This window comes from Megachile rotundata, chromosome 4 (assembly GCF_050947335.1).
Source record: "Megachile rotundata isolate GNS110a chromosome 4, iyMegRotu1, whole genome shotgun sequence".
Taxonomy (NCBI): Eukaryota; Metazoa; Arthropoda; class Insecta; order Hymenoptera; family Megachilidae; genus Megachile; species Megachile rotundata.
The window spans coordinates 16596358-16612149 of record NC_134986.1 but is presented as its reverse complement, the minus strand read 5'-3'; the positions used below and the strand labels follow the sequence as shown (position 1 = coordinate 16612149).

General features: G+C 45.6%; 2 protein-coding genes across 3 annotated transcripts in view; both read left to right on the top strand.

Annotated features, from left to right (window-relative positions):
• Nucleotides 1–15792, top strand: part of LOC100883779 (uncharacterized) — a 208539-nt gene that overhangs the window by 100303 nt on the left and 92444 nt on the right. The gene's annotated exons all lie outside the window — the stretch shown is intronic.
• LOC100884114 (uncharacterized) lies at nucleotides 4456–5995 on the top strand. The gene is made up of 3 exons (XM_012286913.2): nucleotides 4456–5186; nucleotides 5359–5460; nucleotides 5548–5995. Exons 1-3 carry the CDS (start codon nucleotides 4456–4458, stop codon nucleotides 5993–5995), a joined length of 1281 nt encoding a protein of 426 aa, XP_012142303.1.

The following is a 15792-nucleotide window of genomic DNA, read 5'->3' as shown; positions in this document are numbered from 1 at the left end:
CACATTCAGTGCCCTTTCAGCCACGTGACCTCCATTCAGTAACTGGAAAAGGGCGTGCTCGTAGGTCTTTACGCACACCTGCAACCAACCCCGACTTTCCCATCCCCGAGGTTTCACGGAACCCGGAAAAAAAGCCTGTCCTTTGAATCACCCTTCGCCGTGAGTTTGCTCGTTGACAGCCATGGAAAAGCGGCGGATCGCATCTCGAGGGTTGCTCCGAGCTCTGCACAGGGGTTGCAAGTGACTAATGTACAAACATCTCTGGATCCCCCTTTTTTATCCTGCTTCAAATGCTTGTATCGTTCTCGCGGTTTACGCCTGCCGCCTCGATGAATTGTTTATGGGAAACCACAGTAGAGTCCCGACGTGTTTATATCATTGCCTTTGGATTTGTTGCTAAGTTTCTCTACTGTTTTCGATGGCGTTTTAACCTGGTTTTATTTGTGCCAACTTCAACTGTAGTTACCCCTAGTTGCAAACTACTTTGAGACTATAGACACTTTTATAGACGGACGTCTAGTTAGCTTCGTGCCGACTGGCAGGCGTCTTTCATATTTCATTGAGGATTGATTTTCATGAATACTTGATGCAAAATAAATTCATTAAATCTACCAAATATTATAAAGTTCAAATCCTTGGATACCTTCACGAAAGTACAAAGATCTTACAGATCAGGTTGACTTCAATTTTTCAGTCACCTACACAGATCATGAATCAGAGTCCCATTAATTTTGGTCAAGATTAAAAATATCCAATTTTTGCGTCCATCATTTTGATTGTTAAGGAGTTAGGATCAGAAACTTAAGCTGTTTACCTTAGACAACAAATTAAATATATAAGACCTTAAATTAAGATCGCATTTGAATTGTTATAAATTCCTACAGTATGTAAACGATCCCACAAGGGGATGAAAAGTTTTAAAGTTGAAGATCGTCCAAGGTAAAAGAAGCCGAATTTGGGTTAAGGGGTTATATTCACGATTATCGAACGGCTTTAATTATTTCGGCAGTTTGTATCCCACCCCCGTATCCGCGGAAAATATGGCGTGAAAGAGAGCCAAAACACGACGATGCTTCGCAGTTACTCGACTCGCAAGGCCGTGTATTTTTAACTTGAGAACCTTCCGGCAACCCTGGCCGGGATCAATACCACCGGCAACCCCGTCGTAGTGTAGTACTACTGGAGGCAGAAAGGGTGCAGCGGGGTTAACCTACATATCCAGCTACGAGCACCTCGCCGCTCGCCAAGCGAACGAAAACATTTTTCTTTCGAGTTGATATCCGTAGAAAATGAGAGAAGTTTCGTAGCCCGACCCGCGCCGTTTCTCCTCTCTAATAATATTTATACGCATTGCGGAGATATTATCTTGCCGGGAGAAACACGTAGCCAACATTCGGGGGAAAAAGATTACTGCAAAACGCGAGACCGCGCACGTAAATGGAAACAAATAGCGTCCAGGGCATTGTGTCACTGACTTACATAAATCGTGCCGGATAATTTACGCGATGTAAAGCCTTTGCGTAAAACTTAAATTGTGACGTCAATGTCAACCGTGCAATCGTAGCTACTCCCACGGTCTGCTGTCTCGTTTCGCCAGGCGGGATTGATGACTAAATAAAGAGCTGGCTATGAATACTTTTCTTGCTTTTGAGAATAATCTATTGACTAAGTTTTATCGGATCGAATACAATAAATCAAACTACTGACAATAAAGGTACAGGAATCGAAATACAAGGGTTATTGGTATCTTTGTTCGTCTGTATAAATTATGACGGTAGATATATTAGAATTATGTTTGCTCAAACGTGTACTTGTCAATTGCCACTCTATCTTCTATAGTATCATTTAATTGCACAAACCTTAGAACACTATGTTTTAAGCCTTGAAGCTCTATAACTTGTTACGTCTCGAAGAAGCAGAAAATCTGTGGAACAAAAATTTGTATTAGCCTGTCCCGAGCAGCGAAAAACCTCGTTCCAAAAATTCAACCATCAGCGGCTATTTATTTCGCAATAAAGCGTCCACGGACGAGGGACACGTATATATATATTTTTTCTGTGAAACCGCGAAGCAGGGGGTGCGAACAAGCCACGGAGCAGCCACAAAGGCAGCCAACAGTCGCGTAATTGAAAAATACCCGTGGCCTCGTGTTGTCTGTCACGATGTTTGGAAGGGGTGAGACAGGGGAACAAGGGACAGAAGGGCCTCGTATCCCGTTGCAAAATGGCTGCTGGTTCTGTGGTGGACTGCTCGGAAGCTCGTTGTCTCCATCCCACGGTCTTTTCTTGGAAGATTGTGGCGGAAGACGAAAAAAAAGAAGAAATAGCGTCACGATGGAATTGAGTTCCGAGAGACGGACTCTCGAAGGACATAGTCGAGAGGCTTGATGGTCGTCTTGGAATCTCCTCGAAGAGAACGGTGTTCGAAATACGGGGTGTGGGGGATGAAAAAAGAAAGGGGGTATAAAGGAAAAGCAAGCGGAGTTAAAGGGCGAGAAAGAAAGAGAAACACGGGGTGGAGGATTGGAGAAGAAAGAGCAAAGAAAAGCCTTTCCCTCTCGATGTCGTTCGAGCCCGGAGACCAACTTCCGCAATTGCTAGGAGAGAAACCACTGTGGAAGATGGCCACTCTGAACCGCTAAGGGGCCAATCCTTTTTATTGACGTTCGTTTCACGGTAATCGCGCGAGAACTTGAATATTCGTCCACCCACACTTTTTTCGAATTGGAAGAGTTTCACTTTCCCTCGGTTTTCGGCCAACTTTTATACGAGGGTACAAACGAGAAGTCTGTCGCGGGACACCGTTCGGTATTTTTCTTGGATTTGGATACGCGGGTTCGTTGCGAAACTTGGAACTAACGATGCACGGTGGACTTTGATGAGATGGCTGATCGTCTAGACGGAACTCGTTACACTTCAACAACGTTCGCGTTATTATTTTTGGCACGAATTTACGTTTGCAAATAGTTCTCGAACTCGGAGGAACTTTCTGCATTTGTGCGATTACTTGCTCGCCTCTAACGGATTTCCCTGTTAGAGGGAAACTTGTATCTATCGATTTAGCTGCGGTCAGGCTCCGTTCGAGAAACTTCAATTGAATTAATTCGATTAATTAACGAACATTGCGTGAAAATACACCTTGCGCAGTGTTCTATTCGTGGCAATCGGTCAGAGGGAAAATTTTGTTTGTCTTCAAACGGATATCAGAATAATAAATGAGCGAAAATATCTTCACCCCTGGGTTAGATCAAATATAACGAACGTGTCTTTGCCAAAGATAAAATTCTATATTTTCTATGAACTTTGTTGCAAGAATAAACACGACCATCTAGTATGTATTTTGAGAGCACTAGTTTCGTAGAAAATATTTCGTGCAGATTATAATGTACCTGACAAAAATATCCGCGACCTAATGTGACCCAACAACCTAATTATAATTTGACTCGAAATCACGCCACGTTCTAGCGAGACTTTTATTTCCGAAATACATGGGCTATTGCTCAAGGATTATCACGAATTAATCATGAGCTATCTGTACCATAAACAACGATAGTATATGGTCTCTCATGCTTCGGATTAATGTCCCGCTGTTCGTGTCGAGTGAACTTTGAAACACTCGACAAACGTCGACGAAACATAATTTCGCTAGAACCTCATCGCCGATAAAACGCTTTAATCTCGTCCAGCAAATCCACAATTAAAATTCGCGTCCCGAATTACAGATCGGATAAAACGGGAAAGATTTTGATAAGAGCTTCTTTGTCGAGAGCGGAGGAAAGTCGAGAAAGGCGTTATTATACCGCGCGAAAACGGGCAAGACCGATTGCCTCTGGTTCCACACCTTGAGGGGGTTGAAACCGAAAGACGGCAGTCTCGAGTAACCGGAAGCGGCGTTCCGTTTCAATGCGCAGCCGATAACGCGGTAAAAGCGAATACCTTTCGAAGATACTCGCCCCGGAGCGTACTCTCTTTTAATGTGATTTTGCACTCGATGCCAAAAACCCTCCAACGAACAATGATAACGTTCCCCTTTGTGCGTGACTCGCGAATTTTTATCTGAAACGTTCTACGGAAGTTCTTTCGTGAGCCGGTAATCGAGCCAATCGGGCTTCTTCGTTTATTTAAAACTTTCGAAATTTCAAACTTCCCATCGCGCTACGGTCTTATCCTAGCCTGGTTCTATCCCTAACCCGAAGTAACAAAAAACTTGACGATGCTAACGAGAAATATCTCGTACGACGTTACAGATTCATCGATCGGCGGGGAGGTTTAAAGAACAGGCAGCACCGTAGCCAAAGGTCGAAGCCACTGTCGACCCTGGTGTCGTCCAGTGGCCAATCGTCGAGTAGCAGCCACGCGTTGGCAGCAAGACGGCCGATCGTGCGAACGTGCTGAGCGATATTCCGCGGCTGCCTCGTCCAGCAACAGCCCGAAGATTCTCCCAGCAAAGGCCAAGATGCACATCGAGGTGCAGGTGGCGCTCAACTTCGTGATATCGTACCTTTACAACAAACTGCCCCGTAGACGGGTGAACATCTTCGGCGAGGAGCTGGAGAAAGCGCTGAAGGACAAGTTCAAGGGTCACTGGTACCCTGAGAAGCCGTTCAAGGGATCCGCGTTCAGATGCCTAAAGACCGGCGACCCGGTGGATCCCGTGCTGGAACGAGCCGCGAAAGAAAGCGGCGTACCGATCCAAGACATCCTGGAGAACCTTCCGGCGGAACTGGCCGTCTGGGTCGACCCCGGTGAGGTGAGCTATCGCATCGGCGAAATGAACGCGGTGAAGATCCTCTACTCCGAAACGGGGGACCCTCACGACGACAGCTCTGCCGACCGCGAGGTGACCAAGACCTTCAACCCCGAGGCTCAGTGCTTCAGGCCCATCGAGGCCGTGGGCACGTCCCTGGGCGGGCTCAGCCTCAGTCCCAAGTCCACGTCGCCGTTCCCTAGCTCGCTGGGCAGCAACGCGAGCAACGGGTCGTCCAACAACCAGCAGAACGGCCACGGGTCCGGTTCCTCGTCGGCACCTTCGCCGACACCCATCACCAGCTCGTTCAAGGGTTCGCCTAGTCCTGTGCCAGCTTTCATCCCACGCACCACCGCACCGCTCACCTTCACCACCGCTACCTTCGCCCAGACCAAGTTTGGCAGTACCAAACTGAAAACCAGCAGCAAACGGGCAAACAGGTTAGTAATCGTTCGTTTCTACTTTATATTCCTCTCGGAGGTCCAAGAACATTCGATTTGTTCGACTTCCCGTGTATTGTCGCGACACACACAAGCGAGTAATATCGACCGCAAGAGCCGAAGCAAGTCATTAAACAAGTAATCGAACCGTGCGTAATCGCGTTGCTTTCAGAATGTCTCCCACCGAGTTCTCGAACTACATCAAGCAGCGCGCCATGCAGCAACAGATCCACCATCACCACCATCATCAGCAGCACCAACAGCAGCAGCAGCAGCAACAACAACAACAGCAGCAGCAGCAGCAACAGCAGGCAGCTGCCGGTGGCTTACCAGTGTCTCAGAGATCTCCTCGCAGCCGCAGTCTGTCTCCTGGAAGCATAGTCGCCGGCGCTGGCCAGCAACACACGGATCCGAGCGCGTACTTCTTCCAGCACGGTCCGACCGCGTATCACCCGCAGTTCCCTCATCGCAACATCTTCGACTCGTCCAGCCACGGTGGTTATCTGTCCGGTGATCTGTACACGGGCGCCAATTTCCCGTCGTCCTACCTCGATCCCACGACGATCGCTGGCCACCAGTTCTACGGGGGCAGCGTGAACGGAACCAGTAACGCCGCAGGAAGCAACGGCAACTCTCAGACCGCCGGCAACCTCGGTCCAGTCGGTTCCACCGCTGCGAACAGCAACGTGAACGGCATCGGTCAGCAACAGGACAAGACCGCGTTGGTCGAGGGTCTGAATAACTTCGGCCTCGGTTCTGTGGCACCGTATCCTGCTAGCCAGTACCAGCACCTCCTCGTAGCCAACTAACACCCCAAACGAGTGGAAACCGAGTGACTGACGCGGCTCGAGCCGCGGTCCTCGGTGTTGCTTCGTCAGATAGGAGGAAGAAGAGGAACAGAGAGGCGGAAGCGTCGTTCCAGTCTCTCCAGCGCCGAGACATCGTCCAGAGTCTAGGTTCCGTACCCTGACCATACCTGATCCGCTTGCACCATCTGATCCGAAGGTTTCACGCGCGTAGCTGACGATGCCGTCGATTCCTGCTCATCCACTAGAGTTCCCGCCCTGTCTCTCTCTCCGAAATTATCCCAACCGTCGTCGCCACGGTAGCCCCAGCCTTAGCCCCACGATCGATCATCGACGTCGTCGTCTCAGCCGATGCGCTCATCCTTCTAGCCGGTTCGTTCGCTGCCGTTTTCCCGTTCGATCGTTCGCCGATCGAACAACTCGGTCCATCGCATTCGCCGGCGAACGGGAGCGGAGCAGCGCCCCTTCGGCGGAAACACGTCTCGCAGGAACAACCGAGTGTACCAGAGGCGGACACGCGGGCGCGATTCGACGAAAAACGGCAAGAGAACGGACGAGTATTCTCGAGTCGGGTGCGCCTGTGTGCCGATGCGTGCTCGCGGGACGTTCTGGAGCAGAGCGGTGAGGTGGAACGAAGAGGACGAGGAGGACTTCGACGCGACGGGACTCGCGAACGCGAACGAGCGATCGACTAACGTATAGCCGCGGTGTACGCTAATGTTCATCAATCGAAAAAACCACGGACCCGATTGCGATGGCGCTAGGCGTCCGTTCGACGAAAAATACAAACCGGCTGCTCCCGTTGCGTCGCGATCGCGATCGCGTTAATCCGGACCAGCCAGTCGAGACGAACACGGACACGGAATGACACGGACCAACGTATCAGTTTCCAGAGTAACGAGTCGAACGAACGACGCCGTGCGCCCACACCTGGGACAGCGAAAGAGCCAAGAGAAACACACACGTGCACACACGAGTACGTAACAGAAAAAAAAAGATTCCACACAGGCCCAGATTTCACACGCAACCGGACACACTCTCACCCACCATTTACCTGGCGACACACATTGTATACATAACGTACGGTACACACAGCACCCCTCCTGATGGACGATCAGCCGGGCACACACCGGCCAGGCTGGGGGTGGACACTTTATCGCGCACGACTTCACCAACACGTACACAGATATTACCAACGCGTAATAATTTATTTTTTCACTGGTATAGTCGGAGAATTGATAATGAATATATCTGTAGAGCCTATGTATTATATTCAAGATATGCACTCACTTGGCGGGTTCTCGCGAAACGGTTAGGGACTACTTGTAGCCGCTGCCGATGCGTCGACGAACGAAAAAAAAAAAAACAGAAACGAAACAGAAACGCCCAACGGGGAACGTTTTGACGACCGCTCGTGTATTCTTCTCGTTCGCGTCGAAAGCTTGATACGACCACGGGAGCATCGAAACACCCGGTTACCGTCGTGTTTCTACGACGATCGAGGGAAACGAATACGAAACAGGAAAGTGACAGCCGCTGGGCGAGAATCCACGAAAGATTCGATCGAGTCGCAGATGGTGCTCGCGGTTCCATACCGTTCGGAAAACTCGTCCTCGGTACGATTTTACATTTTATTTTTATAATAAATGCAGTAGAGTGTAGAGAGAGAGAAAAAAAAGAAAGCGAAGAAGGAGGAGAAGAGTAGAAAAGGAAACGAATGGCGGCATGTTCGCCGCGAACGAGAATGCGGCTGCGTTGCGCGAAACTCCCCCGTCGCGATCGGACGTGGATTTCCCTTGGACGCTGAAGGTCCGAGCGGTTCATCGGGCTCCTCCAGAGTCATCGAGCAGTCGTCCAAGTTGCTGACAACCGGTCGAGAATCGACGAACTTTCCTAATTCCGTGCTATCGAGCCTCGAGAGCTCGTCTTTAATTTTCTCGCTGTCTCATCGATCCTCTCTTGGCTCTGGAGAGGAGGTGGCCGACCTGTCCAAACTTCCGTGTCGTAACTTTCGATTCTGCGGAAAGTTCGGGAGCGTTCGGAGATCGTTGAAATCGAAGACAAAGGGCCGAGGGCGTCCTAGGGAAACAAGGGTGTCGACGGTTAGCCGTGGGGAGCGCGCAGCCAGCCGGTTTGCGTTCGCGAGATTAATTAGGTGATTACGTTATTAAGTCCTTCGTTGCTGTCCTCGACGGCCGGACTACGGTTCAGATCCCTCTGATACCCTTGGAAGTTGATGCGAGATCTTCCGATGCCACGAATTTTATTTACAAATTTTTCTCGATAAAGGAAACTAATCTTCAACTGGTGCTTTGACTAGTCTAGTTTAAACATGACTCATCGTTCTTCGATGATATTGATACAAAGATATCCCTTTAACTTTCACCGTTTTTTGAAGTTTTCTGTAATTTTCTATGAAATATGCTACTCCATGGTAAAATATGATAGTTTTGAAAAATACGTTAAGAAGTTAGAGCAATTGGTTGAGTCAATAAAACCAATCAGGAGACAGTTTAACTCGCGGACACTCAGAAGCACTGACCTAGTTTCCAAACCACGTGTAGTCAATTAATTAGAAATACCATAGAGGAAAGATAAAGTGACGGAACCTGAGCGAACTAGGATACAGTAATTGATTCTACTCCAAGCACGAGTCAGAGAAGATTAAACTCGCGAATTCCAAGAAGATGATTTGTAAAAGCCATTGTGCGAGATAATCGCGAGATCTCCATGTTCGTATCCAGCGACGAACCTTCAAGTTGATTCGATCCTTGGCTTCTCGAACCGTGTCCGTCCGTCGTGAAGGACTTCCGGCAGACAGCAACGACGGCGGAGGTGCCGCGAGCCGCGGGCCGGGCACTAGGTGCTAAAAGTATTAAAAAAAAAAGAACAAAAAAAACAGTGTTTAATCTTGTCGTCGTGGGACAAACGTACGGAATACGCGCGATCGAAAACTGTCGACCAGCTCGCGAGCGAATGAAAAACCACCGACACTTGTATAGCGAGGAAGGACACGGCTTTCGTCGATCGATCCGCTCGGTTCAGCCGCGAGTCCTCTTCTCCTTAGACTAGTTTTCTTACCTTAGCGTCACTCGTGAACGCGTCAGCGTGTAGTATAATTTTAAGCGTGACGTTTCTCATCGTTTTTTCGTACGAATTTTTGATATAGCCCGTTTTGTATATGTGACCGACGAGCAGCTTCCGGTACTGCTGGCCGTTATTGACCAGTGTTCCGTCTGAACGCGAAGCGAGAGATCGACGAACGTCGGCGTGCGTTTCTTCATAAGAAGTGACCGATACTTTTATCTAAATCTGTTACTCGAATTAAGAATGTTTCCTCTTTAAAAAAAAAAAAACTGTTCTCAGCGTCTACCAGCGATGTTAATTGTAAAAGATCGATCAACGATCAGTCGATGTTAAAACGGTCACTTCCTATAAATAAAGGGTGGACGAGCGAGCAAGTCGGCAGACGGTGTTTCCGGTCGCGCGCGGGGGTGCTAAACAAGTTTTTAAACTGCGGAACTAATAAGGGTAGTAGAAAGGGGCGAGATCCGCGAGGGAATAGAGGCGAGGGGGACAAGGCGAGAGAACAGTACCCTTTAGTAATATCTAAACTTAATTGTAACTATTAACGATACGTACGACTGTGGTAGCTATGCTAGTACCTGCTATTGTTAAAGAGAGAAAGAGAGGGAGAGAGAGAGAGAGAAAGCACGCGAGAGAGAGAGAGCGTAAGGGAGAAGTAGAGAGCGAGAGAGAGAGAAAGAGAAGTCGATGAAAGAGTGATCGAGATTAGGGACTTTTGAAGGTTGATTTTCAACGAAACCAACGTCCATCCAGCGGTGTTTCGTCGTCGTGTTGCGTTCATCGGGCAACACGGTAAAAAATGGTCGATTTTCTTCGCGAAAAGGGACAACTTTCGCGATCGGAGGAAAGAATGATCGATAGATCGCGAACAGCTTCGAGACGACGGGGACGGACATCGGAGAGGGAGAGACAGCTCCTCGCGCCGATTATTTTTCTAATCTTTGTAATCGCGAACAGAAGCTCCTATTCGGACCTTTGGAGATCCTCGTCCGAAACGGAAGAAGATCCTATTAGACTTGTCGCGCGGTGAATGGTGGTCCTAGCGTCTCGAGGCGTCGCGACTCGAAAATAAATCGATGACAGCGGAATGGGACGAGAGGGGAGGCAAGCGTTGCAATAAGTTGCGAATCAAATGTGGATCTCGGCTTGAGACGAGAGGCTCAGCTCAGCGAAGAATCAAACACACGGACACATACACACACGTACACACACGCACACGCATGCACATACACGGATGTACACACGCATACGTACACATACGATGTATACTCTTTTTAACGGCAGAGAAAATGGCACGGGATTGAAATGGAAATCGAAGGAGAAGGAAGCGTGTAAAAATGGACGACGGGATCTATTGATAGAGCATACATTGAGATATACAAAAGATAAACTTATAAGTATTATACGATTACAATACGATTGTAATGAAACACTTTGTAAGCCAGGAAACAAACAAACAAGAAAAAAAATAAGAAATTACGCATAGTTTTCCATAATCTGTAATGGATGTATTCGTTAACAAAAAAAGAAAAAAAAAGAAAAAGACGAGGGCGGGAAGTTAAGGTTTAATTACACTCGCACACGTACATACACACGCATACACATGTACACACACACCGTTCGAAGTAACTCGGGTACACGACACACGAAGTAAATGAAAAAGAACAAAAAAAAAAGAACATAATAAGATAATAACGTGAAATAACGTGACGACGTAACAACGGTAATCTGTCTCTTTAAAGTATCATGTGTCTATAAACTATAGCGATCGATATTGTCTCTTTAACCGTAAATGGAGAAACAAGTAATCGTGGTAACGTAACTAATGTCATAGCGATAACCGAACACTGCAATATTAGATATAATATATATTCATACATTTATGGGAGAGAAGGACGGACAAAAGAACGAGAGGTTGTGCGCAGCTCTGATACGCGAGACGAAGAATTTGAAACGGGGAGAATGGTGGATCACGCGCGAATAAAAATAAAAGGTGCACGAAAACGGCGGAGAAAATGGTCGCTGAATCGGCAGAGGGAGATAAATTCCCGGTGTTCGTTTTCGCTGGTGAGCGATCGAAATGCTGGTAAAAAGCGGAACGGAAAACGACATCGATGCGCACGCGTGTCAGAGCGGAAGCGAGCAGAAGAAACGCGTGAACGAGAGCTACGGAAAAGAGAGAAAGAGAGAACCGGACACACGATCTCCAGGTACAGTTGAAAAGAGAAAGCCGTTTCACGCTAAAAAAGCAGCAACAGAACAGCTAAAACGACGCTGAAAGGAAGAGAACAATATTAATATGCGTTTTGTGTATCGGACACACTCGAAGCCAACACACGTACACACACACATACACGCACACGACACACGAAGGAACACAAAAGAAAGACCCAAAAAAATGAACCTATCGATTATTCTACCAAGTAATGAATTAACAAGAGGATGATCATTAGATTTGTAATTAATTACATATATATTTTTCAATACTTTAACTACTTACTGAATGTAAACTATATACATATAATTATATATTATATATATTATATATATATTATATATATACACACACGTACCGTATAGGGCTGTACCTCGGTTACAGCGTGGCGAAAAGAGGGCTCGACTCGTCGGTTTCTCTGTCCGCGAGGGATGAAAAAAAAAATGATGAAAGATCGATACCGGCAAACGGTAGGAACAAGACGAACGGAGGGAAAGCGTCGTTTCGACCTTGTCGGAGACCGGAAATCGACGGATCGATCCCCGATTGCGCGGCTCGAGGGGTGGCGAGAGACGACTCCGGTGCCAGCCCTCGATATACGAACAGGAAGAGATCTACGCTAGGCAAAGAATGAAAAAAAAAGAACCTTTTTGTACCCCACCCAAGTCACACTCTCGGTGTCGAAATGGTAAACAGACGAAAAAAAAAAAGAAAAAAATAATTGCAAAACAAGCAACTATGTTACTCGTGTAAGTGCATCCTAAATGTAACTGTTACGAAATGCCCCTTCTCCGAAACCCCACCCCAGGCCCCAGTCTTCATCGTTTCGTACGTAGCAAGAGGGATGATAAAGAGAGAGAAAAAAAATACATGAAGCGGCAGAGCGATCAGTCGGATATACCTATAGAAAAAGAGAGAGAGGGGGAGAGAATGGAAGAGCGTGTGCGTGCGTGTGTGCGAAGGGATGAATTTTTTGAGTTGACGGATCGAGGCGGAGAAACGAAATTTCCGGAAACGAGGCTGACAAACCGCGTGAAGTTCGATTCGTTTCTTTCAAATGGGGGGATGAGAAACGTTTCTTCCTCGGCCCTCCGCGGTGTTGTTCTATTTTCTCTTTTTTCTATATATTCTATTCGCTGACGATTTTTATGTCTTTTACATTTCTGTACGCGTGTACTTGTCGTTGTTCGCGAATGGCGTTCGATTGGTGCGCGTGTGCGTGTGACAGGGATGAAAGAAAGAGAGGGTGCAGCGCGAAAGATAAAAATGCGTGCGAGCGAAAGAAACAGCGAGACACTGTGCGCCTATATATGTATATCTGTATATAGGTACCTTTTTTCACCCGCTACCATTGTTTCCTTTATACTTCTTCTCCTGTTTTCTTTATTACTATTATTATTAACGTTATTATTGTAATCGAGATGTATTTTCTGTTGGCTTTAGATTTTGTTCCTTTATTTTTGTACGAGAACCGTTTTACCTTTTTTTTTTGCAAACGTGTGCGTTATAAGTTAAGAGTATATTTTTTTTTCTTTCTTACCGTCGATCTACGAATCTCTCGATCCTCGGATCGAGGATTCCTTTAGTCTTTTTAAGGTGATCCTTTTCAATAATTTTATTTTTCTCCTTTTGTCTTCATTTTTTTTATAGTTTATTATTGTTGTTTTTTTTTATTTGTATGATATTTGATTATACCAGCGTGCATCGCGCCTCCAGATTAATATAATATATACTGCTATATTATTATATATATATATATATACACAATATACATATACATATATATATATATTTTTGTTAATAATAACAGTGGTTTGATAACTACAGTGATTATCCTGTTGTAACGGATTTGTTTTCTATCTCTTTATGGCCCGCGAATGCGTCATTAGTAATATTATACATATGTATGTATAAAAAATGAAAACATGGAAAAAAGCATAGCGAACACGTGCATATAAATATATAAATATATATGTATAGACAATTATACATACATTGTATGAGAAAAAATATCGATTATATATATATATTATTATATACATATATATATATATATACATACACCGCTACATTATATTTTGTTTAACGAGGAGACAAAACCAAAAAAACGGAAAAAATTGCGAAAAAAACAAAATGTGACGGGGAGAGCGAAGAACTGTGTCGCGTTTTCAGTGTGTGTTGCTTAGTTGAAAAACAAAAGATAAGAAAAACAAAGACCAGGTTCGAGGAAGAGTCTTTAATAAGCGTTTCTTAACATTTTTTCGAGCGTTCGGGTCGTTTTCGATACGAAAGATAAAGCACTCACACACACACTCACACACAACACACAGACATAAAATCGTCGAAGGGGAACGAAGAAACAAAAAGAAGAAAAAAAAAACAAATGTGTGAAACAAAAATGAAACTCGCGTGTAATATACTTATAATATCATTTTGTAAATTATTTTTTGTATTTTTATATATATATATACATATACATATATATAAATATCGAAGCATACGAGACAAAGCGGAACAGTGTTTTTGTGCGTACGAATCAGGGAAGAAAAGATCGAGAGAGAGCGAGAAAGAGAGAAAGAGAAATGGACGAGAGAGAGTGCGTGGAAAAAATACGTGAAGGATAAAGGAGCGAGAAATTGGTATAAAAACTGTTCAGATAAGGCGCGATTGCGTAAAGGGATGCGAAAGAACGGTGCGAAAGGGAGAGACAGCGAGAGACAAGTGCGTGTGGATGCGTGAGAAAGAGCGAATGAGCGCAACGATAGAAAAATCTCGTCACGCGATCGATAATAACGCGTAGAATATTTGACGATACTTAAAATCGATCAAGAAGAAATCGTCCTTTGGTTGAAACGCGTGCGACGATGCGCTTGTTGTATGCAGCTTGTTCGGGATGGAAGAGAAACAATAAACGTGTACACACATACACACAATGCACACACGTGACACAATCTCTCATTGTAACAAACACCAGAACGGATCGCGTTGATTCGAACGAGTCCCGATATGAATATGAACGATTATTCTGTTCCCAATTATTTGTACCTTCGTATTTGTATTTCTGCAGCTTGTCAGTGCTTTGTTTACCACTACCGCTACTACTATTGTAATTACTATCGTTAATTCTCTTATGATTACTACTACTACTTATTAATATTATTACTGCTAATGGATTTTCAATAATCGTAGCGTGTATCGACCTTGTTTTTTGTACCACTCTTTTACTTTGTTCTGATCTACTTTATTTTTGTTCGTGTGTGTTCGCGTTGGAAAACGCGGGAGAAACGCGTTTTCTGTTTTTTTTTTAGACGTAGCGCGATCGCCTCCAAAGAGAACGATTGTGCGAGAACAATGGAAACCTCGCAAAAACAACAACCAGTTTAGTCGTATTTAGTAGCCAGAAGCAGCAGCGTGTTGTTAGAATTAATTATTAATTAAGAACGCCGACACGATCGAACGGCGCACTCTGTGTTCGGCCACGGTGCGACCGGAAGCTGTGTACCGAGCTTCCGGGAGGTCTCTCGGTCGTCGAGGGGGTACACGTATCGAAAGAGAGGAACGAAGGTGTATCCAGATCTTTTATAATTTTATAGAAAAAAGAATCACAGTCGATTCTGGACGCGCAAATAGTATCCAGGATTCCTAGAAAAAAAATATATATTAGATCGCAGGTTCTTTTTTAACGAAAAAAAGACGAAAAGCAAAGCTTTAGACGAGCTTGACGACGCAGCTGGAATTCCAGTTGGGAAATTCCGTCGACGACGATTAGTCGCGAGACGACGTTCGTAGACTCGTCGCCTCCTCGACGCAGGATCGATAGATCGATTGATCGAGCGTGCGCCGTTTCTCGTGCTGTTTCGTGTCTCCATCCTTGTGTCGACGCGTGGTCTTTTCGTTAGCTGGCTGCGTTGATCCGTCGAGAAGTTTCGAGAAAATTTCGTTTCACGCGTTTAAAGAACGGAGAAAATACGTACGTGCGAATGACAAGAAAGAGGAAACGCGAGATAGTGCGCGCGCGAGAGAGAAGAACGAGATTAAAATACACGACGTTTCCTGCTCGCTTGTTTGTTTGCCTGCCTGCTGCTTGCTTGCGTGAGCGTGCGTGTAAGGGAGGAAACTTTTCGTTTCTCGCGAGGGTGTTCTTTCTTATTACATATAGTTTCTCATGCAAGTACGGTGGACGAGGGTGGTGCCGATCAATCTCGCATCATGGATCTCCGTCCCGTCGCTCGGACTTGGATTAATCGATCGCGAACTCTCTACAGACTTTGGACGGAGTACCGGATTTATTCTTCTACTCAATCGTTTGCGCTCAATTTGTGATCTGTTCTATCTGCTCTTATTTCACTGTCGACAATTTTCTATTACACGATAATCAAATTTTATATGATTTGCAAATTATGCAACCTATGGGACAACGTGTTTGACCTCATTTTCACTGTGTTCTGTAAATCCATTGGTAGATATTTAAAATACGAGACTTTGTATGATGCTTCCC